Source organism: Conger conger, chromosome 4 (assembly GCF_963514075.1).
Source record: "Conger conger chromosome 4, fConCon1.1, whole genome shotgun sequence".
Classification (NCBI taxonomy): Eukaryota; Metazoa; Chordata; class Actinopteri; order Anguilliformes; family Congridae; genus Conger; species Conger conger.
Window position 1 is genome coordinate 39312927 of NC_083763.1, and position 27960 is coordinate 39340886.

General features: G+C 40.1%; 1 protein-coding gene across 2 annotated transcripts in view; it reads right to left on the reverse strand.

Annotated features, from left to right (window-relative positions):
* Positions 1-27960, reverse strand: part of LOC133125881 (epidermal growth factor receptor-like) — a 134823-nt gene that overhangs the window by 35752 nt on the left and 71111 nt on the right. For both annotated transcript variants that reach the window (XM_061237580.1, XM_061237579.1), the window contains exons 7-15: positions 25707-25848; positions 25285-25401; positions 23400-23526; positions 15283-15356; positions 15090-15180; positions 8313-8512; positions 7933-8065; positions 3640-3730; positions 841-998 (exon numbers count right to left, since the gene is read on the reverse strand). In XM_061237580.1, coding sequence (XP_061093564.1) covers positions 841-998; positions 3640-3730; positions 7933-8065; positions 8313-8512; positions 15090-15180; positions 15283-15356; positions 23400-23526; positions 25285-25401; positions 25707-25848 — 1133 coding nt within the window. The remainder of the gene's footprint in view (positions 1-840; positions 999-3639; positions 3731-7932; positions 8066-8312; positions 8513-15089; positions 15181-15282; positions 15357-23399; positions 23527-25284; positions 25402-25706; positions 25849-27960) is intronic.

The window sequence follows — 27960 nt, forward strand, 5'->3', positions numbered from 1 at the left end:
TCTAGAGTTTGCAAAGAATGGTGCAAAAACCAAAAAAGTAAACAATCCAGTGAGCAGCAGTTCTGCAGACAGAAAGTGAAAGCTGACAGGAGGGTGACAATAACACAAATAACCACACATTACAACAGTAGTATGCAGAAGAGCATCTCTGAACACACAAAGCATCATGACTCTAAGTGAATAGGCTACAGCAGTAGAAATAAAAAAAATAAGTCTAATGAATGCCTAATAGTAATAGTGTGCGTGAAAATCACAGGAGATCAGCAGTTTCTGAGATACTCAAACCACCCTGTCTGCCAATCATTCCATGGTCAAAGTCATTTAGATCACATTTCTTCCCGATTCTGATAGTTGATGTGAACATTAACTGAAGCTCCTGACCTGTATCTACATGATTGTATGCATTGCTCTGCTGCCACACAATTAGCTGATTAGATAATCGCATTAATAAGTAGGTGTGATAAACTCTGAATAAAGAGAGTGCAACCTTTCTTTAAGTTTTACTTTCAAGATTCCAGGGTCTGGACCTCGCTAAACAAGTAAATTCCTTTTTTGCTTTATAACCTGTGGTGATCATATACTGTCCAATCATATGCTGTTCAAAATGTAACAGTCAATTTATTGTTCATTGTCTTTTTTCTTTTCTCTGACTGGGTAAAGGTAAATGGTTGATTCAGTTAAAATTTGCCTGTGATTATTTTGCCAAGTGTATGAGCTTGACAAATAAAAGTCTACTCTCTGTGCAGTGCCAAAGGCTACATTGACACTTGATACATTGCATAGAGTACATTTTCATGGTACTCTATGCATTCTTATAAGTCATGTCTTTCTCTAACTTACCCTCTGGTGCAGTTTTCATGACATTGCTGGCACTCCATGTTCTTGTCAGCATACTTCCAGATCAGGGTGTCACTCTCTCCTGGAACACCATGTGGGCATTTGTGGACACAGTGGGGGCCATCTTTGAAATGGACACACACTGTGCATTTATCAGGACCCTGGGGATGAGAGCACAAATACCTGCTGTTTTGTTCAATTCTGGCATAGAGGAGTTGAAAACCTGAAAAAATTGTGACACTAAGTTGTGAATTAACTGTCAAAATTACATCAAAATAAAAAGGAAATACAATTCCATAACTTGATATCTGAATACATGCAATGGAGAACATAGGATCAGCAAAGTGATCATTCTTTGTGCAGTAGGTTAAAAAACATTTGGTTGTAAAAGGAGCACAATGTTGCATGATGAAGACATGCTAATAAGCATGTACATTCCATATTAGACTCAACATCATGCATTATAAAAACACACTGAAATCTTCAAGCTTTCTGAATACACCTACACAGTTATGAAATATTCCAAGCAGGCTGTTATATGCCTCTTACTCAAGAGGGGCTTCCGTCTAGCCACTCTACTAAAGGCGTGATTGATGGAGTGCTGCTGAGTTATAGAACACATTAATATGCTTTTTAACTTAAAAAGCCTTTTAGTTTACTTTTGGTATAGGTTCAAGAAGTATCCACAGAAAATGTTTTACTGATCTAACTTTTTAGTACACTCCCTAATAGAAAAAGTAGTATAGAGTCATATGCAAGTCCACTTCCATTATACAGCAAAAACAGCTGTACACTAGAATTTGCTTTTTTCATTATTATTATATATTTTTTTAATCTTTATATTTATATTATGTATTCTGAAAATATCAGTAAATTACATGATGCATCTTATACTGAGGGCGGCACGGATGGTGCAGTGGGTAGCACTGCCGCCTCACAGCAAGGAGGTCCTGGGTTCGAATCCCCGTCGGCCGGGGCCTCTCTGTGCGGAGTTTGCATGTTCTCCCCGTGTCTGCGTGGGTTTCCTCCGGGTACTCCGGTTTCCTCCCACAGTCCAAAGACATGCACGTTAGGCTGATTGGAGAGTCTAAATTGCCCGTAGGTATGAGTGTGTGAGTGAATGGTGTGTGTGCCCTGCGATAGACTGGCGACCTGTCCAGGGTGTATTCCTGCCTTTCGCCCAATGTATGCTGGGATAGGCTCCAGCCCCCCTGCGACCCTGATCAGGATAAGCAGGTTCAGAGAATGGATGGATGGATGGATCTTATACTGAAGTCTGCTTTATACCCTTATACTATTCAATCACATATGATATTGTAATCATTTTTATTGTTTCACATTTTGTTCAAATAAATTTGACTGAAAGTAGTGTCCAAAACACATGGGCTACAGGAAATAAACAGACTATATCCGCATTTTAGAAATGAACAAACAGGAAAAAAATAAAACAAATTTTACGTGATATTTGAGGTAAATTAATTATATCTTTCTGGAAGGTTTACATACAAGTTGTAGCCTCATATAGTATACAGTGGTGTCGCTGCAATAAATGGGATTTTTCTTTATAATGAATCCCGGCCTGGGCCTTTATGTGTGGAGTTTGCATGTTCTCCCCGTGTCTGTGTGGGTTTCCTCCGGGTATTCCAGTTTCCTCCCACAGTCCAAAGACATGCAGGCTAGGCTACTAAGGGGGGCATTAACAGGGCATCAACTTACCCTGTATAAAATAAAATAATTATTGAGTCATCTAGCATCTTACTATCACAGCTACTAGCATAGAAATGGCTGCTCTGAGCAACAGCCATGCACAGGCTTCTCCAATTTGAATTTAACTCCCCTCACTGTTGAGCTATGATACCTGGGCTGGCTCAGTGTCTTTCCGCTGCAGCTGGGTTGTCAGTGAACGTAGCAATAAACAAGCTGTTACTTAATGCAGGAATCCAAGTAAATTAAGTTACATGGAAAAATTGAATATATACGACTTAGTTCGGATCACTTCGTCACTGGTAAGCTTATTTTTAATGTGTTCTATTATATAAGTTAAATAACTTCTATAGTTAAATCGTTAAATAACAAACCAGTGAGCTGAAAAATCCCAAGGACCGGTTTTACCAAGTGTAAAGTCCAAACTAGCGAGCTACGAAGTACTTTACAACAAAATCCACAAATAAACGTTGTGGCACCTTGATTACTAATAACAATTTAGCTAGGATAGTATATATCGTAACTGTGGACATAAAGTAAATACAAAGACAAGAGTATAATCAAGAGTATTAGTAGGATTTAAAGTTACTGCTAACTAGGCGACGTTTGAACTGAAGTACAGCTGGTGCTACCCAGTCCTACGAAGGGTGAGCTGAGGTTTGCAGCAGCAGTGAAGTCCCCCCCTTAGATCTTCATTTTCTTGTTACAGGTCAACCATCCAACCTTTATATAAAAATTGATATTGACTGGGCACCATCATAATATTTTTTTTAACGGATGCCATGTCATCGAGGCCTAGTTTAACGCCTTTGTTTAACTGCAAAAATGAATGAGTTGCTATGGACAATCCGTCATCATCAAGGAAATTGTCACGTGATTCAAAATGATCCATAGCACAAGAATAAATTATTCTGAAGGAAGGAAATTAATCACAAAAACTAGGCTTTAAATGGAAAGTATGCCTTTACCAAAAGCCTCAAAAGACAGGAAATTAAATTGATCAGCTCAGCACTAACACTACATCAGCCATTAAGGTGTATCAGTACATATATAATTGTGAGAAAAGTGAGGCTGTGAGCACTGCACATGCAAACATACTGGCCCAGTGCAGGTCTTGGTTCCATTCTGAGCCTTGCACTCCTGGTCACATTCAAGACATGTCTTGTCCACCACATACTCCCGTGACCCTCTGTGAAAACAAACATTTCCTTTTCTAAGTAGTCCAAAAGTGATTACTCGTATTTATTTACTACCTGCAACAGCATTTTAAAAAATAAAACCTCACACACTTTTGTGACTGTCACTACAATTGATTAATTTAATTTTCCCTTGCTGTGCATGAGATTTTTTTAAATAAATTATTTAGCAAATCATTTCCATGACAAAAACCCATCCTTAATGCTGGGTTGCTTTATGTATTGGATGATCATTTCTTGGTTGGGGAGGTGAAGTGTTGCAATGATTCTCTCTCTTCATCTTCTATGCCTATGCCTTTTTTTTTGTGCCTTGATTATGCCTGCTCTTCAATGGAAATTCAATGGAATACAAAATCACCTACACTTAATATAATAATAACTCTGCCTGTTATTTGCATGATCATCCATTAAATATACAGTACTGTGCAAACGTTTTAGCAAAAATGCTGTAAAGAAAGAATGCTTAAAAAAATTAAGTTAATTGTTTTTTTTTTTCAATTAACAAAATGCAAAGTGAGTGAACAGAAGAAAAATCTAAATCAAATCAAAATTTGGTGTGACCACCCTTTGCCTTCAAACCAGCATCAATTCTTCAAGGTACACTTGCACAAAATCAGGGATTTTGTAGGCATATAGTTAGGTGTGTGATTAACCAATTATACCAAACAGGAGCTAATGATCATCAATTTAATATGTAGGTTGTAACACAATCATTAACTGAAACAGAAACAACTGTGTAGGAGGGTTAAAACTGGGTGAGGAACAGCCAAACTCTGCTTCCAAGGTGACATTGCTGAAGACAGTTTAATGTCAGAAGTCATACACCATGGCAAGACTGAGCAGAGCAACAAGACACAAGGTAGTTATACTGCATCAGCAAGGTCTCTCCCAGGCAGAAATGTCAGGGCAGACAGGGGTTTCCAGATGTGCAGTCCAAGCATTGTTGAAGAAACACAAAGAAATGGGCAACGTTGGGGACCGTAGACGCAGTGGTCGGCCAAGGAAACTTCGTGCAGCAGATGAAAGACACATCATGCTTACTTCTCTTTGCAAATGGAAGATGGCCAGCAGTGCCATCAGCTCAGAATTGGCAGAAACCAGTGTGACCCAGGTACACCCATCTACTGTGCAGAGAAATCTGGTCAATACTTCCTCCACCTCAGTCCTCCTTCGCTGCTGATGACTTTGCTGACTTTTTCGATGAGAAAGTCACAGTCATCCGCAGATCCTTTACAACCACCCTTACTGTGCCCTTCCCCCCCTCTAGGCCCATCCCTTCCTTTTCCACTTTCTCCCCCCTTACAGATTCAGATGTTTCTCAACTCCTGCTCTCCCACCGCCCTACAACCTGTGCCCTTGACCCTATCCCCTCTTCTCTTCTCCAGACTATCACACCAGACATTCTCCCATTTGTCACCTCCCTTGTCAACTCCTCCCTGTCTTCCGGCTGTTCCAGCATCCTTCAAGAGGGCTCACATCACTCCGTTGCTAAAAAAGCCTACCCTGGATCCCTCCATCATCCAGAACTACCGCCCGGTATCTCTTCTTCCTTTTCTTTCTAAAACGAGCTGCTTCTACTCAACTTTTTTCTTTCTTTTCTAACAACAACCTGCTAGACCCCCATCAGTCTGGCTTCAGATTGGGCCACTGGACAGAGACCGCGCTCCTCTCCGTCAGTGAGTCGCTCCATGCCGCACGAGCAGCGTCCCTCTCCCCTGTCCTCATTATTCTAGATCTCTCTGCTGCCTTCGACACTGTGGATCACTCCATCCTCCTGTCCGCCCTGTCAGCAACGGGCATCTGTGGCACAGCCCTGGACTGAATTGAGTCCTACCTCTTTGGTCGCTCCTTCCATGTTGCCTGGGCTGGTACGGTATCGACACCTCGGCCCCTTGCCACAGGAGTTCTCAGTCCTAGGCCCGCTTCTTTTTTCTCTTTACACTCGTTCCCTTGGCCCTGTGATCACTGCACATGGGCTATCCTACCACTGCTATGCGGATGATACCCAACTCTTCATCTCGTTCCCACCATCTGATACACAGGTTTCTGCCCGTATCTCTGCTTGCCCGAGTGACATCCAGAGCTGGATGGACAACCACTATCTAAAGCCCAACCCAGGCAAGACTGAAATGATATTCATCCCTGCTAATACCTCTCCCCGCCTGGATCTCTCCATTTCCGTCGGGGATACCACACTCACGACATCACCCAGTGCAAGGAACCTCGGCGTGGTGATGGTCAGCAGACTGTCCCTTTCCGACAACATTGCGGTGGTGACCCGGTCATGCAGGTTCTTCCTACACAACATACGGAGAATCCGCCCCTTTCTCACCCCCTACTCGACCCAGCTCCTGGTCCAAGTGATGGTTTTGTCCCACCTGGACTACTGCAACTCCCTCTTGGCTGGCCTCCCAGCGTCCGCCATCAGACCCCTCCAACTTATCCAGAATGCAGCAGCTCATCTGGTCTTCAACCTTCCCAAATACTCACACGTCACCCCCCTGCTTACTTCCCTCCACTGGCTGCCTGTCATGGCTCGCATCAAATTCAAAACATTGGTGCTAGCCTTCCAAGCAGTTAAGGGGTCTTCCCCAGCTTACCTACAAAAAATCATCAGACCCTACACCCCTGCCAGACCTCTTCATTCAGCCTCCACAGGCCGCTTGGCACCTCCCCCTCTCCGAACCTCCACTTCACGCTCATGACTACTGTCTGTTCTGGCTCCACAGTGGTGGAACAAACTCCCCATTGAGGTCAGAACTATAGAATCTCTCCCACCTTCAAGCGCAAACTGAAGACACACCTCTTCAAGCAGCACCTCTCCCCATCCCTCCCTACCTCCCTGTGAACCTTAATTGTTGTCTTTGTGATTTACGTAGTGTTTCGGTATTTTTAGTTGGCTAGGTAAGCAGTATTTGTATAGTTAAGTTTGGTCACTTTTGCTTTGTTGTTTGTTTGTTTATTTGTTGATAAAAAAATTAATAAAATAATAATAATAATAATAATAATAATTGGCCCTGGTCCTTATCTTTGTTGTACGGGTAGCAATTGAAATTGTACTTCCCTCTAGGGTCTTTCAGTGCACTTACCCCTGGTTATGGGTATGCACTTTGTTGTACGTCGCTCTGGATAAGAGCGTCTGCCAAATGCCAATAATGTAATGTAAGTGGTTTTCATGGAAGAATTGTGGCTAAAAAGCCATACCTCCAATGTGGAAACAAGGCCAAGCGACTCAACTATGCATGAAAACACAGGAACTGGGGTGCCGAAAAATGGCAGCAGGTTTTCTGGACAGATGAGTCAAAATTTGAAATATATGGCTGTAGCAGAAGGCAGTTTGTTCGCCGAAGGGCTGGACAGCAGTACAAAAATGAGTGTCGGCAGGCAACAGTGAAGCATGGTGGAGGTTCCTTGGAAGTTCCTGCTGAGAAGTACAGGCAGATACTTATCCATCATTCAATACCATCTGATAGCATCAGATAGCAATATCTGATTGGCCCCAAATTTATTCTGCAGCAGGTCAATGACCCCAAACATACAGCCAATATCATTAAGAACTATTTTCAGCGTGAAGAAGAACAAGGAGTCCTGGAAGTGATGGTATGGCCCCCACAGAGCCCTGATCTCAACATCATCAAGTCTGTCTGGGATTACATGAAGAGACAGAAGCATTTGAGGCTGCCTAAATCCACAGAAGAAGTCTAGTCCTAGTCCTAGTTCTCCAAGATGTCTGGAACAACCTACCTGCCGAGTTCCTTCAAAAACTGTGTGCAATTATACATAGAATAATTGATGCTGTTTTGAAGGCAAAGGGTCGTCACACCAAATATTGATTAGATTTAGATTTTTCTTCTGTTCATTCACTTCTTCTGCTCATGCATTTTGTTAATTAATAAAAAGAAACTATTAACATTTCTATTTTTGAAATAATTCTTATTTTACAGCATTTCACACCTGCCTAAAACTTTTGCACAGTACTGTACATATATGCATTAAGCACATCTTGGGATAACTCAGGTAGATGGCATGCATACTATGTTTCCAGGCATGCGCCTGCTTGCTACAGAAGATGTTTGTTTCTGGGGCAGAATGCGTCATTATAGGCTTAGTAAATCTGGCCCTAAGATGTTAAAATAAATAATTGTTCATACAATAAATTGCCAACAATTGGCAAACAAATGTATCCCTTGCCCACCCATCAAAGAGGTTGCAGGTGCCCACACAGCAGCCCCTTCGAACAAAATGCTTGCAGGTAAAGCACATGGTGGGGCCAGGCCCCCAGCAGCCTTCCTCTGTGCACATCTCATGACATATCTTATTCTGCTGAGCTGTGCGGATAAAAGAAAAAGCGGGGGAGAGGGGTGACACCCAAAAAATGAATTCCGAATAGAACATAAGTCAAGGTTGAAGAAATAGTTCTCTTGTGCAGGAACTGAGTTGATTATAAAGTCAGTTAATTTGCATTGTCATCATCACAGTCCAGAATATATATTAATAATATGCAATGTACTGTATATACTTAATAATTTCCAATAAAACATTAAAAAAATTCTATCCTTGCCGCTCTGTACTTACTACATGTGTTGGGGTCTGCATTACCATCAACCCTGGCCTGCTGCTTGTCAGATCTGAATAGTCTCTTCCAGTGTTGCTTATTTGTGTAGCAAAGGTCTTGGTTGCCCTTTATAACCACATCACCATCACTGATTTCCTTGAGAGAGCGCAGGCCCAGGTGCCAGATTGGAAGCTTCAGTGCAGCCAGGCTGGCTGTGCCTCTAGGAGGGGATAGACAGGAGTACTTAACACTTATGTGTATAGTTGCTATCACAGCGAAGACATTAAATTATTCTAAAGCTGTGGCAACAAGACTGCTACAAGATCCTGGGAATGATCCATGCTGTCTAAGTATCTGACCATACTGCAAGTGATCATTATATGGTATACATCATGTACATGGAACAAATTAGGAAAAGTTACACACCAAAATGTCAGTGTTGTGAGTCTAACTAGCAAGTCCAAGAGGGATACACTCTATCAGAGTAAACTGTGCTGTAATAAAGGGGATTATTCATCTTATTATCTAAGATGTAACATTCATGAGAGCCTTAATTTTGACCTTAAAAATTAAATATTCAAGTCCTTGCTACAAAAAAGTAATGCACTTCATACAGAACAGGACTCTCTCTTTATTTATTAATAATAAATATATATATAACATTATATAGGTGATAAAACAGATCTCCCATGAAACCAGAAGCGATGTTAAATATAGCTCCCCGGCGGGAGTAATAAACTTTCCTAGTATAAGAGCAAGGCAGAAGAAGGGCCAAAGAGCAGTCGAGGGTCGAAAGTCGACCATCGACTGATCTTTGGCCCTTCACTTCACCGAGGTAAACAGACACACCTAGTTTACCTCGCGGTAACTTAAAGTTGCCTATAGTGAGTGGAAACTGGTGAACGCAAATCGCTAATCAGCTTACCACTACACACTACAGCAAACAAACTTTTCCCCGTGGAATACGGACCAGTGGACATTTATTTATTTATTTATTTATTTATTTATTTATTAAAAGGATCCCCATTAGCTTGTGCTATGGCACTAGCTATTCTTCCTGGGGTCCACACACAACAAAGACATCAAAAATAAAATAAAAATAAAAATAAATAAATACATCAATACAGTAACATAGAAACAATTAAACAAAAGAGAATTCAATTATTGATACTTAATAAATACAAACCATACAAAAATAAATACAAAGAAGAGAGATAGATTATTATAAACCCATTACACTATAAAGCAAAACATCTCCCAACAAATAAAACAACCTAAACCAACATAAACACCCGGTACAACAGGTGCCTTTTGAGTTTGTGTTTAAAGGCTATCTTGTTCTTCGCCTGGCGGACTGCTAGCGGCAAGTGATTCCAAATTGTAATGGCTCTGTAAAGAACTGTTCTTTTTAGCAAGTTGGTTTTTGGATTGGCCTGCAGAAGATGACCGTTGCCAGCATTTCTTGTGTTGTGGCAATGAACATCTATACAAAAAACAAATTGTTCTTTCAAGAACTCAGGCTTAAGTGTACAGATTGTATTCCTCAAGAATGTAACTACATTGAGGCCAGCCTCTTTTCAACATTGAGCCACAATAGGCTAGAGTGCATCTTATCAATGCTTGTTCTAACAGAGCAGCCCAGAACAAGCCTAGCAGCCCTGTTCTGAGCAACTTGTAATTTTGATAGCTCTCTTTTTGAAGCTGAACAGTAATCCAGGTGCCATAAAATTAATGACTTTGAGACTTGTTCCAAGATATGGGATGGTACGTAAGGTACACATTGTCTTGTAGAATAAATTCCTGCACCCATTTTTTTAACAATTCTATTAATATGCTCTGACCATGACAAATGGTTATCCAGGATTAAACCACGTAATTTTACATTCTCCACTTGATCTATAGGTTCACTAGATACATGTAGATCCAATTTTGGCTTTGATGCAAGTTTGTGCCTCGAACCAAACACAATACTCTTGGTCTTGGATATATTTAGAACCAGCTTATTCAACCTAATCCAAGCATACACTATATCCAACTCCTTTGATAAAACTTGATTGAGTTCACTGCATGTAGTTGCGGCATAGTACATTGTAGAATCATCAGCATACATCGTAATGCAAGCATTATTTATAGCAGAAGGCAAATCATTTGTAAAAATAGAAAAGAGAAGTGGTCCAAGACAACTTCCTTGTGGCACACCACACACTAGGCTGCTACTATTGGATAAGCTACCATTGTAGTATACCCTTTGTGCTCTAGCGGAAAGATAACTCTCAATCAAGGTGACAGCCGGTTGTGTGAAGCCATAACATCTGAGCTTTCCAATTAAAACCTCATGGTCAATGACATCAAATGCAGCACTAAAGTCTAACATAACTGCAGCCACTATCTTTGAGTTATCAATTTCTTTTTGCCAATCATCTGTCATTTGTGTAAGCGCAGTGCTGGTGGAATGGCCCTGTCTGTATGCATGTTGGTATTTAGTAGTTAGCCCATTAGAGGAAAAATAGTCTTGAATCTGAACATAAAGAATCCTTTCCATTACTTTGCTGAGCACCGGTAGAATACTTATAGGTCTGCTGTTAGCTCCACTGAATGTTAATTTAGCATCCTTAAGCAAAGGTATAATTTTACCCTCTTTCCACATCCTAGGACACACCCCAGATAGCAAACATCTATTCAATATATGACATATAGGTTCTGAAATATGATCAGCAGCTAGCTTTAGCATCTTGCTATCAAGGTTGTCAGTGCCTGCTGAGCCATACTCAGGAAGGGATTCCAACAACCTCCTAACCTCTCTCACTTCAACACATATGAATTCAAATGTACAGTTTCTACCATTCATTATTTCATTACTTATCAATCTGAACACATTGGGATCAGTGCAGGACATTGTCTGCCTCAACTTGTCAACCTTAGAGACAAAAAAGTTATTTAAGTAGTTGGCAATGTCCAGTGGCTTCGTTAGAAACATGCCATCTGCCTCTATGAAAGAAGCACACCCATTTTTCTTCCTACCCATGATTTCATTCAGAGTTTTCCAAAGTTTTTTCCGTCATGTTTGACATCACTTATTCTTTGCTTACAGTATTCCTTCTTCTTACTTCTATTCATTTCCGTCACCTGATTTCTGAATTTACAGTAATTTTGTTTGTCTTCTAATAAACTAGATTTTGCTGACACTATTTTAGCATCATCCCTCTGTTTCATTAAGTTCTTCATCTCTTCATCAATCCATGGGGCTGATCTAGATTTAACAGTGAACTTCTTCATGGGGGCATGTCTATTCACAATTTCCATAAAAACATTCATGAAAACATTCAAAGAAACCTCCGGGTCATCAGCATCGTACACACCAATCCACTCCGCATTCCTAACATCCCTTATAAAATGGTCATTAATTAATCTTTTATAAGACCTTTTATACATAATTTTGGCACTAGCTTTTGGAATTTTCGATTTTCTTATAATTGCAACCATGTTGTGGTCACTGAACCCTACTGGTACCGAGACTGGCTTTGAGCATTTCTCAGGGACATTTGTGTAAATATGATCAATACATGTCGAAGAAGTATGTCCAACACAATTAGTCAGCACTCTTGTTGGCAAGGAAACAATTTGTGACAATTTGCAAGCTCCAATTAATGATGACAACTTTTTCTTCATAGAACAATTATCAGCTAGCCAGTCTATATTCATATCACCCAGCAAATAAATTTTGCTCTTTGTGTCGGCAACTCTGTCAATCATTTCACATAAATCATTCAAATACTGAGCATTTGCTCCAGGGGGTCTATAGCAGCAGCCCAACAGTATTGGTTTCAAGTGAGGTAAATGTACTTGAACCCATAGTGCTTCAACATCATTAGACATAAATTCGCTACACAATTTTTCAGGAAGATGACTTTGTATATAAATAGCCACTCCCCCACCATGTTTGTTTCTATCCTTCCTAAATAGAGAGTAACCTTCTAGTGATACCGCTGAGTCTTGAATCGAGGAATCTAAATGAATTTCAGACAATGCCAGTATATGAATGGTATTAGCCTGTCCAAGGTTATTCAGCTCATGTGTCTTGTTCCTGACACTACATATATTCACATTTGCAATCACTAAGCCCTTGTTTGCAAATTTTAAAGGCAACAAGTTCATGATTTAGAGTCAACATTAGCACAGGCACACAGACCAGTGTGTAATGTGTTTGAGTTACGAACCCTCAGGCCTGGTTTGGTCTTTTCTTCTTCCCAGTCCTTGCCGGCTGTCAGTCCTTAGGCGTTGGGAGGCAGGATGGATTATAAGCTTGTCATAGCGCAGAAATGCTATTTCCCCTCGCTCTCTTGCGGCCTTCATCTTCGGTATGAGCTCTCTGCGTTTTTGACGAACAGCATCTGAATAGTCCTCATTGATGTACACTTTAGATCCTTTTAAATCCTTTGCTCTTTCCATGACCCTCGCTTTGTCCTTGAATCTGAAGAATTTTGCGACGATTGGCCTCGCTCGCTCTCCTGTTGATCTTCCAGTCCGATGCACTCTCTCCAGCTCAATCTCCGTGATATTGAGCTTGTCGGCAAGGAGTTTACGCACCTTAGCCTCCGACTCAGCCCAGTTCTCATTGCTAGACTCTTGGATCCCATCAATTTCTATGTTGTTTCGTCTAGACTGGCCCTCTTTAATCTTTAAAAGTTTCGAGGAAGATTTATTTTCATTGGCATGTAACTCGTCCACGTCTCTTTGTGTGTAATGAAGGCTTTCACGCAGTCCACTGATTTCCTTGGCGAATTCAACAAGTCTCTTATTGTTTGTCTCCGTTATGATTGTTAAAAGCTCCGTTACACAGACAGCAGAAATTAGCTAAGCTTTTTTAAGCAAGATTCTTGTCGATGAACAAGCCATCTTTGTAAGAAGAGCATTTAGAAGGGAACGTCTTTTTGAGAACAACAAGACCTTTTGTGCCTCCAATTTAGTCATGAGGGAATCATTGACCATCAGCAAGTAATAGAAGTGCATATAGCAAAACGAACGAAGCCTGCAGATACTGTATTTTGCTCTTGAACAGGCACATTTTTAAATGCTCTTGGTGACGGTGAAAAAATGTGAAACTTTATTTGTCCACTCTGTCGAGGACCCTCCCCCTAGGCCCCCCTGATGAGAGATTGACGGGGGATGGGTTAGGAAGGAATGCATTTTTAACCCCTCGCACACGCCATCGAGGTGGTAGTAAGAATGCCCGTAAGAAGAAAAATATGTGGTTCAGAGATAATGAGCAGCCATACTTGTCAGTAGAGGAGTCTGAAGTCGGGGGACTTAGATTTAGGGTTTTAAGGAGCAAGGTTAAAGTTCTGACTGAGAATACCCCAACCCTACAGGGGAGGGGCACAATGCCTGGCTAAAGAAAAAAAATAAGGAAAACGGAAGGGATGTCAATACCGAAAGAAGATTAAGAGGCTTCAAGGGCCTTCCTGATTATAGCACAAATAATTTATCGGATAGATTCAAAGGACTGACTATAGAAGAGTTGGAGGATGATTTACACTCAGCTATTGGCTGGATGTCCTTTGTAGATCCCTTAAGGCGCCGCCGGTGGAGGGCACTAACTTCTGGCTTGTATGAAGTCAAAGTTTGGAGAGAGTCCAAGGAGAGATTATGACAGGGAGACAAATTAGAATTTTGCTTCAGAAGATATCTATGGGCTGTTGAAGAGAGAGCAACACAAGACAGCTGTAGTCAAGCTGGAGTGGCGCACTCCCTCTGCTCCATCCTGCCCCAGATTCCCAAACCAATGCAGCTGTTCAAAGAGCTCATCAACAGCAAGGAGGATGGATCAAATCCCGCAGAAAACGAGATGGCTATATTTAGGGCATGGGTGGTAATTATAATCTATATTACTTGTAAAAGTAGGAAAAGTAGTACATAGAAGTAACACATTATAAGTTTCCTTTCATTTTTATGTCTTTTATTTTTTAGAAACATACTATATATGATATAAATAAGTAGTAGACTTTAGGGGTGTTCGTACCCATTGTATTAATGGAAGTTCAGTAGCTTTTATCTCCATGAAGGGGGAGCCATAAGATAAGGTGAAGGCCAAAGAAGAGGATGGGTATTTGAGGGGTGTACCTTGACTTTTAAACATCATGGTGGAAAGGTAAATTAGAAAGAGCTAAAGGGGTATATGTAACTTGCATGTGATCAGCAAACTGAAAAGATGATATTTACACTGTAATCTGTATAACTCTATTCTTTTGATTGATTATAATAAAGTATATCTTACTATAATCATATGTGATAAAGATTCTTTAGAGGAATATATTGAATACAGGACATCGAATATCAGATTTGCATCACACCCTTCACTTCGAGACTGGGCTGGAAGTTCAGTAGAACTTACCAGGGCTCCAGGACGTTCGGAGTACTTGAGTTCGTCCCCGAGACACCTCATTGTGAGGTACTGCTCGTGGGAACGTGAGGTCTGAGCTCGGCAAGGGGTCCGTGGCTCACGACAACTCGTTTCATACATACATGCAGCATACAGTGCATTATCACTAACACAAAAATGACCTGTGTGGTTAACCACTTGTCCAATAAGGTGTATAGGTTATTGGTTACGAATTTACGATTTTATTCATGTGAATACTTTGATATACACTGAAACATCTTCCCAGAGCATGAGAAGCCATGCTGTTTTGTGTTTCATTGTGCTGGCATTATTAGAAAGCATGTAAATCAAAGTCTAATTACAAATTTAATTTCTGATAAAATTTATTTTTGGAATTTTATATCCATGCTCAACTTACTGGTGTTTGGTCCTTCCACGGATTATTTCCAGATTTTCAAAGGGGCTGAGAGAGGTTATGTTTGAGGGCCAGTGCTGAATCAAAAGAAATCCTTTAAAAAAAGAGATGGACAGCACCATGAGAACTTTACAAAGGTCAAAGATTTTGATATTAGACTAACATTAAGAGCAAAGTGCTTTGCATTTTGTCTTACCAGTAATTTCTTTCACTGTCTTGAATATATCCAGTTTTGCAGGATCCAGCCTTGGGGTATTGGTGAATGAATCACTGAAAGAGTAAACAATATTAGAAAAAAACAATAATAAAATCATAATAAATATGTACGATCAACTTTCCTACAACATCAGACTTTGATCAATGAAAATCATGAAAAGTGCACGTTAATTTTTATTAATTATTTAGCAAAACTCTGCCTTTTTTCCTTATCCTCCAATCCTCCAAACACAGATTGGCAACTGCAGCTATCAACCATATTTTCAACAGGTCAGTTTAGGTTTTCATACTTGATAAAAGTATTTTCAATGTACAATGTAACAATTCACTTGGAGGGCTAGGACAGCTGGCAATGGAGTGTGGAGCTGCTTCCTCTCTGCTGCACGCGACATGAACACAGGACGCCAAAGTAGCTGCTCTGGAATGGCAGTGTGGGGATTTTTCATTTTAATCCTCTCTTGTAGTATTTGCACTATTAAACTGGATATTCAACAACTTGAGGCTTTTATTGATAGCTACTGTCGTGTCTAGGAAACGACAGAGTCCAAATCTTCAATTTGTCGAAAAACATCTTCGCGAGGGAAAAGACGACACCAGGCAGCAAGATCTTCAGGAAAATCAGACTTTATTAGCACACGTGCATAAAGCCGGATCAGCTCTCCAGAACTGAACCCCGACTGGCATTTGTACACCCATTTTATACACAGTTACTCCACCTACAACTCCTCCTCAAACCTCATTCTGGCAAATCACCCACACTTTTCTTATCGTAACTCCTCCCAACGCTCCTCCCACAACGTCATTGTGGCAAATTGCCAACGGTCCTTATGCTCTGCCAACTCTGTACAAAGTTCAGGGCATTCTGCCAACTACGTGTCCTCACTTCACCCCGCACCTGCTCTTGGCAAACTACCAGACCTCAGAAAGTTCTGGATGCCCTCCCTCTAACACGTCATCCATACACGTCACTCTGTATCTTTCGCTTTTATAAGACGAACTAAGCAGCAGTAATCATTGAAAATATACAGACAAACTAAACATTTCATTAATATTCACTTCTAATATACTTTTCTAATCTACAGACATACTAAACATTTGATTAATTATTCTCTTCTAAGGGAGTAAATGTACGTAGCATTCTTTGCTCTCATTTCAACAGTTTTCACTGTGGTTTCTTGCGTTTTCATAAGCTCAGCTATAATTAATGTTCTAGGTCAAATAGATACACTCCTGGCATAAAACATCAAGAGTCCCGGAGAAATCAGCTGTATAGTCATATCTTGCTCTGCCCGTGTCCTTGACAGTTTGGTCTACACAGTTCAAGACGCCCCCCCCCTGCCAGCTGGCTGGGCTCACTGTGTAATCCTAGCACAATTTAGCAGTTAATCAGTTTGAAACTATACAGGGTACATATCATACTTTAATACAGATATATTGATAAACTTTTAGCACACATCGTCAAGAGTTTTGGAGGAACCAGCCTGCTCACTAAGGCGGAGTCTGATTTTGACTTGTGATTGGTTATCATGCTTTTAGGAGGGAGATCTTTCGTTCTGTGAATTTTCCCCTACACTACTCCAACCTAGCCATGCCCGGTAAACCAAGCCCGATGCCAGACGAGGAAGAAACGTGCTTACATCTAGCGAAACTGATGAAGGTTCAAAGGCTGAGGAGTTTACAGAGGCAGACCGCATCATGCTGAAATCAATATGTAAGCAATTAAAAAAGTGCATGACGTGATGCAGGATCCCGCCAAAGTGAAAATGACAATTGAGTTTAACAACATGCTCATTGAGGATTTAAAAAAAGAAAATATTACACCAGTTACTGGTTAGTGTTACTGAGAGGCTGGAAAGCAAAAATACGCATCTCAAGGTGGATATCCTCAACCTCCGATGTAGGAGCATGAGAAACAACATGATGTTCATGGGCATAAAGGAAAGGAGTTGGAAAAGTAAAAAAAATCTGAGTCTGGAGTCCCAGTGGAGTGAGCTTTGTTGTCCGTCATGTCTATAGAAACAAGCCCCATTGTTAGCAGTGATGCTTGCATTCAGCACATCTCGGATGGATCTGTTGACCCATGATTTCTGGTTAAGAAACTTTCACCATAGGGACATCATTGTCGTCATTGCAATGAAGCAATTGTCATCACCCCTTCTGTAAATTTGCTGACATCAACAGAGCTAATATTACACTCAAATTAATCAAATCAAATCATTTATTTTCTTTACTAGGGACAGTGCTCATTGATCAACATTTTCCACATCAATGTAAATGTGCCAGAGTTAGTCTTCCTTGTCCTCTTTGGTGGGGCACTTGATGTGTTGGTAGAAGGTGGGCAGGACCTTTTTGAATGTTGGCCTTACTAAAGTCCCTGGCGACGATGCGTCCGGATGATTGGTCTGCAGTCCACTCAACACATCATGTACCTCCAGGACTTTCTGTGTAATGGTCTGAGGTGGGATGTACACATTAACTGATAACACATAGAAGCTCCTGTGGAAGGTAGAAAGGATGACAGATGCTCATCAGATATTCCTGGTTAGGCGAGCAGAAGATGGTTTTAATAGCTCTGGGGTCACACTAGCTGTTGTTAGTCATGAAACAGTCTTCCCCACCTCTGGCTTTAGCAGACTCCATTGTTCTGTCCATGCGGAACACAGAGAACCACTCTGCAGGTTGGATCACCCAGTCTGGTACCGGGGGGACAGCCATGTATCAGTCAGGCACATGATGTTACAGTCCCACACGTCCGTTGGAACCGTATCCTTGCCCTGATGTCATCCAGGTTGTTCTCCAAGGACTGGATGTTTGCAAGCAGGATGCTGGGCATAGGAGGACAAAGGGCCTGGGATTTTATCCTGTTCCAAACTCCAGCATGTTTGCTGCTGCGTATTTCTGGATTGTTGCTGCCCCGGTGAGTTGATCTAAAACTTGAATGTTGAACAGTGTGCTTTGGTCGTAAGTTGTTTGTGCTGTAATTTCTGAAAACGGAACAACTACCAAAATAAAGGAACAAAACGCATAACCTAGCTAACACAGAGGCATCTGGTAGGGATCTGTCATCTTGCCATTCGTGGGCCATTATGAGGCAGAGAAGTAAGGAAAAAACAGTCAGAGAAACAAGCCAAACAACCGGCTTACCAAAACAAACCGATTGGAACATCATTAAGAAGAAAGACGGCACTGGGGTATGTTCGGAATCATTGCCTTGCAGTGGAATTAAGCACTGTCCAATGAGTTTGGAGGCATTTGAGTTAACTTGAGCTTATAACATCGTAAGATAATTGACAATCATTGCACATTTATTTTATTTTCTGTTTGCTGTACCTCTACGGCCATAAAATGGCATGACTCTAGAAGTCTGCTGTCTCTGTTCATTCTCAATGTCCCAACACTATCTCCCACTATCCTTCTATCTACGTCCTGGTCACTCACCCAAGACACCCCTAACTATAAATCAAAGTGGCAGACAATGCTGAGAGGGTTAGCATCCTCTTTACACACAGCAAAGGCACCATACCCGATGTTTTGTAAAACACTGTAAAACAAACGCAAGATATTTACCCCCGTTTGATAATCTCTGATCCCAACAGTGACTAGGATTATAACGACCATGTAACATTTTTAAGTGCACTAGCTCACATAGCCATCAAGTAATTGCACATCTTCCCTTATCCTGCCCTTAAAATATTCATATTTAGTATGGTTGGATTCCAAAAGCCATGACCAAGACAATGAAAACAAATACATATACTTGCCGTGCTTGACTAGAGAATTGGACAACCCCATTTACAATTACAATAAAATAATTGATATCCACCCTGAATTGGAAAGGTGGTCCCATTACGTCAACCAATAACAGTGCAGACCTCCCACTCGTTCAACCAGGTATTTTAGGTGGATGAAATTGGAGGCAAATCAATTATTATTAATATTATTATTATTATTATTTTTTTTTTTTTCCATCTTATCATGCTTGTTATTGCTACTCTAATTGTTCATGGGATTCCAGTGCCGCGAAACTGCCTCAGTATCAGTAAATTGCATATATCATATTAGGATTTGGTTAGCAACTGTGTTAGTACTGTGTCTGTCTGTAACTCTTTAAATTTTTATCTATTAAAACTCATGATTTGATATATCTGCTTGAGCTGGACCCTCTACTTCCTCGACTTTGCTGATGGAATAATCCACAAATGTAGTCAATATTCTGAATTCTGATTGGTCAAGGGAAGGTTCCCTCTAAATATAATACAGTCCCCTCCAAAATAATTATTTACTTAAATACTCAGTTCCACTAATTTGCTCACTCCCAAAATTGGGTGGTCTGATACCAAAGGTGCAATGGTTTAATTAAATATCTAGGTGTAAATATCTGGAAATAAAAGCTGAAAAACTCTTGTCTTTTTATCAACCTCAAATATATTCAGGTTATTGCCAAAACAAAGGACTTTGCCTTGCTGTTCCAAGGGGGGACTGTAATATGTGTAAGTTTGAGAGACTGGGTGATCTCTAGTTGTTCTGGGTTCAGTATTCAGAGTGCTGGACCACTAACAGGTAACTGAACAGAACTAACAGTCTGCTTTGTTTTAACTTAAGTTAGAATGTACATTCACCAAGCACTTTATTATGAACATTTTTACTTACACCCACTTATTCATGCGATTATCTAATCAGCCAATCGTGTGGCAGCAGCAGTAGCGGCAGCTTGTAAGATTTTTTTATGGGCCCTTCCTCTGACAAAAAATGGCAACCAAGACACAGGCATGTAATCGCACATAACCTACGTATGCACACAAACACACACACAGCACCATTAGACAGATATTTTAGAGCCAATACTTTGGATTTTATTTGGCTCATGAGTAACTTTAGTTATTTGGACACATCGTTTGCAATACTATAGAACATTTGTATTAATCAAGTCAGAACCATGGACCAATGTGGATGGTCATAGAATCAAGTCAACAAATAAACTAACAATAGTTGGGATGTTTACATAACTAAAGCTTAGGCCTATGCTACTCATAGGTCAGTATCAGAGGAAAGGCACAACACAATAAATTCACTGAATGTATTGTTCACTGTGTTCTTATGCCGAATTCACTGAATGCATTTTTACAGGAAAATATTAATGAATGTATGAAAATCAGTTACTTTCTTAGCTTTTGTTTTCTTTCAACTTGTCATTATTATTTAAAAAATGAACAGTATATTTATATTTATTGCAGATACTTAGTCGTAACTCCTCCTCCAGTTGATACAACTAAATGGACCTATTTGGTCGCTTCCTCTTTGTAATGCAATGCAATTTATACTTTCTATATCACAAGGTTTTTAAAAACAGCCCCCTGACTTAACATTGGTGGAACGCTGACTTTACAGCAGAAAACCAGACCAGCAATTGAACAAACAAATCTAATTCATGATAACTGCTGGAAGAATTAGCAGCTTCCTTCGCTAATTTGAATGCAATGGAGTGAAGTAAATTTACGGACATTGACTAATGTGAATTAATGATTACAAGCAATGTAAGAATGAAGTTAGCTCACATTAACGTTACTGCATGCGTTTTGACATATAGATGAACTAGGTTAACCCCAATACAGCTCAGGGTTTACCTGGATATAGCATGGCTACATCCTAGTTCTTAGAAAACCTTCACTTTTCAGCCGAATGTAGCCACATTTTCTAGCTTATCTAGCTTGCTAGCCTACCTGCAAGGTAGCATACCAACACCAAATGAATTAGCCTGCCACAAGTTATTTTCCGGTGCGTGGTTAAAATATAAAGACCTTTAAAAAAAACAGACGTACTGATATAAGAAAAGGAGAGACATGGGCCATCCTAAACCAGATGCCCCGGTGCCCATGGGCCCTCCGAAATGAGGGCTGCACCTGCTGCACCGCCTATATGACCACCATTGGGCAGCAGTGCAATGCATACAATCATCTAGATACGGGTCAGAAGCTTCAGTTAATGTTCATATCAAGCATCAGAATGGGGCTAAGTGACTTTGACCGTGGAATGATTGTTGTTGGCAGAGAGGGTGGTTTTAGTATCTCAGAAACTGCTGATCACCTGGGATTTTCACGCACACTAGTCTCTTGAGTTTGCAAAGAATGGTGGAAAACAATTAAAAAATCCAGCGAGCAGACAGAAACTTCTTGTTAATGAGAGTAGTCAGAGGAGAATGGCCATACTGGTCAAAGCTGACAGGAAGGTGACAGTAATGCAAATAACCACATTACAACACTGGTATGCAGAAGAGCATCTCTGAACTCACAATGCATCATAACTCTACATAAGGCTACAGCAGTATAATTAAAAAAAATAAGTCTTAATAAATGGTTGGAATTTATATAGCGCCTTTATCCAAAGCGCTGTACAATTGATGCTTCTCATTCACCCATTCTTACACACACTCACACACTGACAGCGATTGGCTGCCATGCAAGGTGCCGACCAGCTCGTCCGGAGCATTTTGGGGGTTAGGTGTCTTGCTCAGGGACACTTCGTCACAGCCCAGGCGGGAGATCGAACCAGTAACCCTCCGACTGCCAGACGACTGCTCTTACGGCCTGAGCCATGTCGCCCTGCAAGGCTGCCCATGCGGGTAGAATAGGTAATTTCGGACTCCGAACAGTCAAGAGAGGAATTGCAGCAACAAACACCCTCAAACCACAACACATTATTAGGAAGAATACATATCTAGTTATAACCAGTTAGTTATCAGTGGCATTGAAAGGTGGATATTTGTAAATTTGTCGAGCTAACTATGGCTAATGTGCTTGTTGCTACCGATAGCGAACTGGCATTGTTTTATGACTAGATATGTAGACTTTGCTTGGATAATAAGCAATAGTATACAGAGTTTCAGTGATCGCTTGTCTGGAGTGCAATTTGGGCAGTTACACGAGAACAATCAGAACAAGCCCCTACGCCACTGGCTGTGGCAATTAGAACCAATTTTCAACCAATGAGCTTGAATTATTATTGTACAGCTGTACAATGTTTTGGTATGGAGTGACGGTCCGTCAATTGTATATTTTGAAACCCGAATTTACGTACTATAATCACAGGTAGAGGGTGAGTCAACATGTCAATAAGCCTTTTTCAATGATAGGAATGGTCTTGTAACAATGTTTTAACACAAAAAAAAACCTATTGTACCTTTAATATAATATTTTATATTCATAAGAAATACCACATGGATATATTATTGCTAATAGGATTCCATTTACAAGTTGTAATAAAATACATATACTTACACAATAAATAGGCACATGTACTGTACTGTACAAAATTCAGAGACCACATTTATTCAATTTTCAGTCAAATTAGCCATTCAGTGCAAAAACATTTTTTTCAGTATCAGACAATAATAAAGGAAACAGAATATATTTAACAAAATATGAATTATGGGAGGATTATTGGTGCCAAAATAAAATAAAGAAATAAAAACTGAAATGTCAATTTAATCATTTCAGGATTGTTGGCGTATGTGTATAATGAGAAACTTGACCCATTAAAGCGGCGAGCCAATTATGCCGCTCCCTTGCGTGCTGACAAAATTGGGACTTCTTGCAGAACACCAGTCCTCGGTGTGCAACTGCATGAAAGTCTGATGCTTTAGCCCTGCACCACCACAGCTCCCTCACTTTTAACTCTCTGGGTAACTGCAGACAGCCGCAATCAGATTTTCATCAGAATCATGGTCCATTGCTTAAAATGTTACTTTACTTTATTTAATGAAATACAAAAAAGTCTCTCTGACATTATTCTTTTGGGACCTTTAATGCTTGGAAATCACAAATTTTCTCTTTTCTACTGACACACTAATTCTGAAAAAAAAGAAATAAAAATAGAAGCCTAAATTTATATTGAAAAATGTGCCAAAGACTTTTGCACAGTTCTGTATGTTTGCAGCATTATTTTATGACACTATAATAAATAATAAAACATTTAAAAATCTTAGTTAGTTCCAGTTAATGGCTATTTTAACTGGAAAGTAATTAAAGAAAGGGTGCACAATATTGTATGTAAATCAACACACCTCAAAATGAATGATATGAATGACTGAATGAAACTCACCCATGTATAGTGGGGTGAATGACGGAAACATCACCATTTATTTTTGTGCAGTTTATGAAGGAGTCAATGTTAGAGGCATTGATCGACATGACACCTGCAAGTTGCCCCAGTCCAAGCCCATTACAAACTAAATAGAAAAAAAACACCACAATCTTATTGTTACAAATCATGACCATGCAATATCCACCACTGAGCAACAATTTTAAAAAAATAATAATAATCTATTGTGATATAATAGCAATTATGTAAATTCTGTCACTCATCCCATGTGAACTTCAAGATATACAGATGAATCAAATATACAGATGAATCAAAGATACAGTGGGCTCCAGAATTACTGGCACAACTAAATATATGCACGAAACTGTAAAACTAAAAAATAACAGTTATTGACATAACATTATTTTCCAATATGCGTAAAGTAGTGTGCTTTATTTAATTCAATGGAATTAACCGAAGTTTTCTAAGGAGCCTGGGAGGTGACATGAACGTATTTTTAATTTGCACACACATTTTGTATTTGCACCCGTTTCATAGCACCGTGGCACCTACCTAGCTATGCAATTGTGCGACTATTGACTATTTGGCTTTCTCTTTTCACAGATCTACTAAAATGGGTGTGCAATTTATACAATGGGGGCTCTGTATTTTTCAAATATTTCCCAAAAATAAGGTTCCAGAATTATTGGTATACTGGTTTAATACGTTGTGCAAACACCCCTGGGAAAGATGACGGCAACGAGTCTTTTCCTATTATTTGTGATAAGGTAGGGAACACATTTGGAAGCATTTTTGACCATTCATCCATACAGAACTTTTCAGAATCAGTGATATCCTTGGGATACCCCCCTCTTCAGTTCAGACCACCAAGTCTGGTGATGGCCATTGCAGAACATGGTTGTTGTTCTTACTTAACCATTTCTGCGTGGATGTATGCTTGCAATCTACTTATGACCAAGACCAGATTTTATGGCAAGATTTTCTAGTACTTTGTGAATTCATTGTGCTATTGATCTTAAATAGTGCCAAAACAACTCCAAAACATGAATGACCCATCTCCATATTTGACATTAGCTATGAGGTGCTTCTCCTTGTATGCATTCCATTATGCCGCCAAACACATTCAGATTTGATCTCATCTGACCATAGCAGTCTCTTCCAGACATTGAAGTTTGGCAAACTGAAGATGCTTGAATTTGTTTACTGTGCTGTCTTTGTCCCGTCCTTTAAAAGAGTTTGCTGGAGTGCCATTTTATGTTTTATGTTTTATGTTTTAGACTTAGTTACCCCAAGACACAACCAATCTCTGCAATTCTTAACCTGCAATCCTTGGGTTACTTATGGCCTCCATAAGGCATCTTCCTTCCCATCCGTGGGGATACTATGCACTTGCATCCTCTTCCTGCAACCATTCCATATGTTTTATGCCTGTTTGTATTGACCAATAAGTCGTAAAAATAAGTCTAATAAATACCTAGTAAAGTGCCCACTGAGTGTACATCATTATCCGTGTTGTTTATTATATGAAGCCTTTTTTCCCCATTTCTATTAAGGGTGTCAATAATTCGGGAGCCCACTGTACACAGTAAAAACAAAGGTCAGGACTGACTGGTCAATTGAACAGGTATGACACAAATTGGACAAAGACACATTTATTAACACTACTGTTAAATAATATAGTGTGGGAACAATTCAAAGCAATAAAGGCTTTAAATACTTAAAACAGGCATATTTTCAAGCCACCAAATAGAAAATATTTGAAAGTTGCTTAACAACTTGTATTCCCAGTATGTTCATATCTTGGATGTTCTATTGTACCTGTAGAGTTATTAAACAATGTTGCAACATGCTAAGAGATCAACAGGAAGTGATAAAATTAAGCTACCTTTTGGGCAGAGGCCCTCACATTTCCTGCACGTCCTCCCCCCTTTCTCATCCACTTCATAAGTGTCAGGACTGCAAGATCGAACGCATGCACCATGACCTGTCACTACATAATTATCTGGGAGAAAAAGGAAAATAGAATGAAAGACACTCTGTATTAAGCTGAAGCTGTTGAAGGTTATAGGAATTCAATTTAGAGTTGCTATCATGCTTGGAGATCTAATCATTTCCTTTTCTTATTTGCCATCTACCTCACAGGACAAATGCTCAGGGGAGACATGTTGTGATGTAATGTGAGTGTGTGTGTGCCCTCAACTCATTATCTCAATAAAATTACACTGATATATTGGTTGAGAAATCTTTAATACCTCCTGACATATCCATATTCTACATTATTTGACTTGTTAGAGAAGAGAAGCTTACGTGGGCACTTCTTCACACATGTGGCCCCAAAGTTGTACTTCCCATCTGGGTTGTCGGCCATCTGGTGTGTTTTTGGATCATAGAGCTTGGGGCTCGGACAGGCATCTTTGCACCTTCCATCATCCTGGAAGTCCCGGCAGGCCTAACGATGCACAGCAAATTAAAAAGGAACTCACCAAAAGAGACCTGATGACATGGGTCCCTAATCAGACCAGGGTCAAATATATAATTGCTTTGGAATCAAATACTTTTCTGTACTTGATGATATTGCCTGGTGCAATTGGGCCAATTAAGAGGACCAGAAGACAGAGTATTTCATATGTTACACCACAGTAAAGCATAAAGAGTATTTAAATCCAAAACGATTATTATTTCAACCAGGAGTGTAAACAAGACAAGCTTCGGGGATTCCAAAGTGATTCCAAGAGGGATACTATGCCCGTGACAGATGGGGAGGGTTAACTCAACCCTCTCCCATTTAGCAAGTTTGGATGTTGTGAGTCAATAAATTTAGGCTACACATTTTATTTATATAAGTTTCTACACTGCCTATTGACTATTATGGCGTGACAAACTAATTTAATGCACATACAATACAGGCAGTAGAAGAAATACCAGGCTAAAGTGGAGGATTTCTTTCCTTCTTGTTTTATTGCTAACAGATTGAGTTATATATTCTCTCCAGGACAATGTATCCTCTTGACCGTAATTGGCAATGTACAACAAATGATCTACGAAGGAAGTAGTTCATTTTCAATGTACAACAAGTGCAATACAAAGGATGGAGTTACAGTTGCAAGAGTTTAGTTCTTTCTTTGAATTGTTTGACCCCATATCTTACCAACATATCTTTCCAATAACTAAGCAGGGGCCCCACCTAGTGGTCAGATTAATCCCCATTGTGTTAGGGTCAAATCTGACCCGTTTTCAAGTCAAGATATGTAGTAAATAACATCTCGTTTTTTTCATTGGAACAAGGCTTCATATATCCTCAAAAACAGCTATATAAACACAACAAAACTAATTGTCACCATTATAGTAAATTCTGAAGGTAATAAATACGTTATATCTGTGGTGTTATGGGTCAAATATGACCCTGCAGAGAATATTGGCAGTTTTGGGTCAAACGAGATTCATCTTTGACTCTAGACACCCCACCCCTCCCCGCATGGGAAAAAAATATTTTCTCGCAATCCCTCTGGCACCCCTCCCCCCACGGGAACTAAACCTTTCTCATAGAATATGGACACTGAAATTGAACTTGAACGTCTCTCTCCCCTCTCTCCTCTCCCTCTCTCCCTCTCTCTCTCTCTCTCACTCTCTCACACACACAGATAAATGATTTATTTATACAAGTATACAAATGACATAAATAAAAGGACAATGCAATCATATATTCTATAGATCTGACTATCTATAAATAGTCAGTTACAGTGCATGAGTGCCTAATTGGCAACCACATTATGCATACACCCTCTCTCTCTTGCAAAATTGGTGTCTATAGGCTTGTTTGAGTTCTTGTCAATTTTATTTGTCATTCTGCAGCAGCATCTGTCTATTTCAACATGAGCAAGAGATTCACTGTCTATGAGGCTACTGATCATATCTTTGATCATGACAGTAATATGGAGGAGAGGGAGCATGTTGAAATTGAGGTGGATGTTGAGGATGAGGATGATGTTGAGTATGATCCTGAACATGATGAAGACACATCTGATGAAGAGGTGGGCCCGAATGAGACAGAAGCTCAGCGGGAGGTTGGCAATATATCATGGTCCTCGATCCCTTATGAAACCCAAGGGGAGGGCTCAGGAGAATCCCCACAAAAAAAAAAAGGACAGTGGCTTCCCCGAACCCCTGCCTCTACCAATTTTGTGAGAGAGCTCCATGCTACACCCACACCAGCAACCCAAACAAGGAACCAGCCAGGGGATGCCAGGGGGAACAAGAGAAAGAGGTGCAGTCCTGCCCTGACGGACAGAAAACCAGCACCACTTGCCACAGATGTGAGAAATGCATCTGCAAGGAGCACACTCAAACAATCACATACAGTGACTCATGCATGTGAACACACACACACACACACACACACACACACTCACAAACCATCTTGTTCCTGTTCAATGTTAAATTTGAATATTGACCTTTTGACCTTTTTTCTAACATCGATCTATATGGGTCAATTTTGACCCGTAACACCACAGATGTCACTATGGTCAATAATATGTTCTATACAACCCACAAGCAATTTATT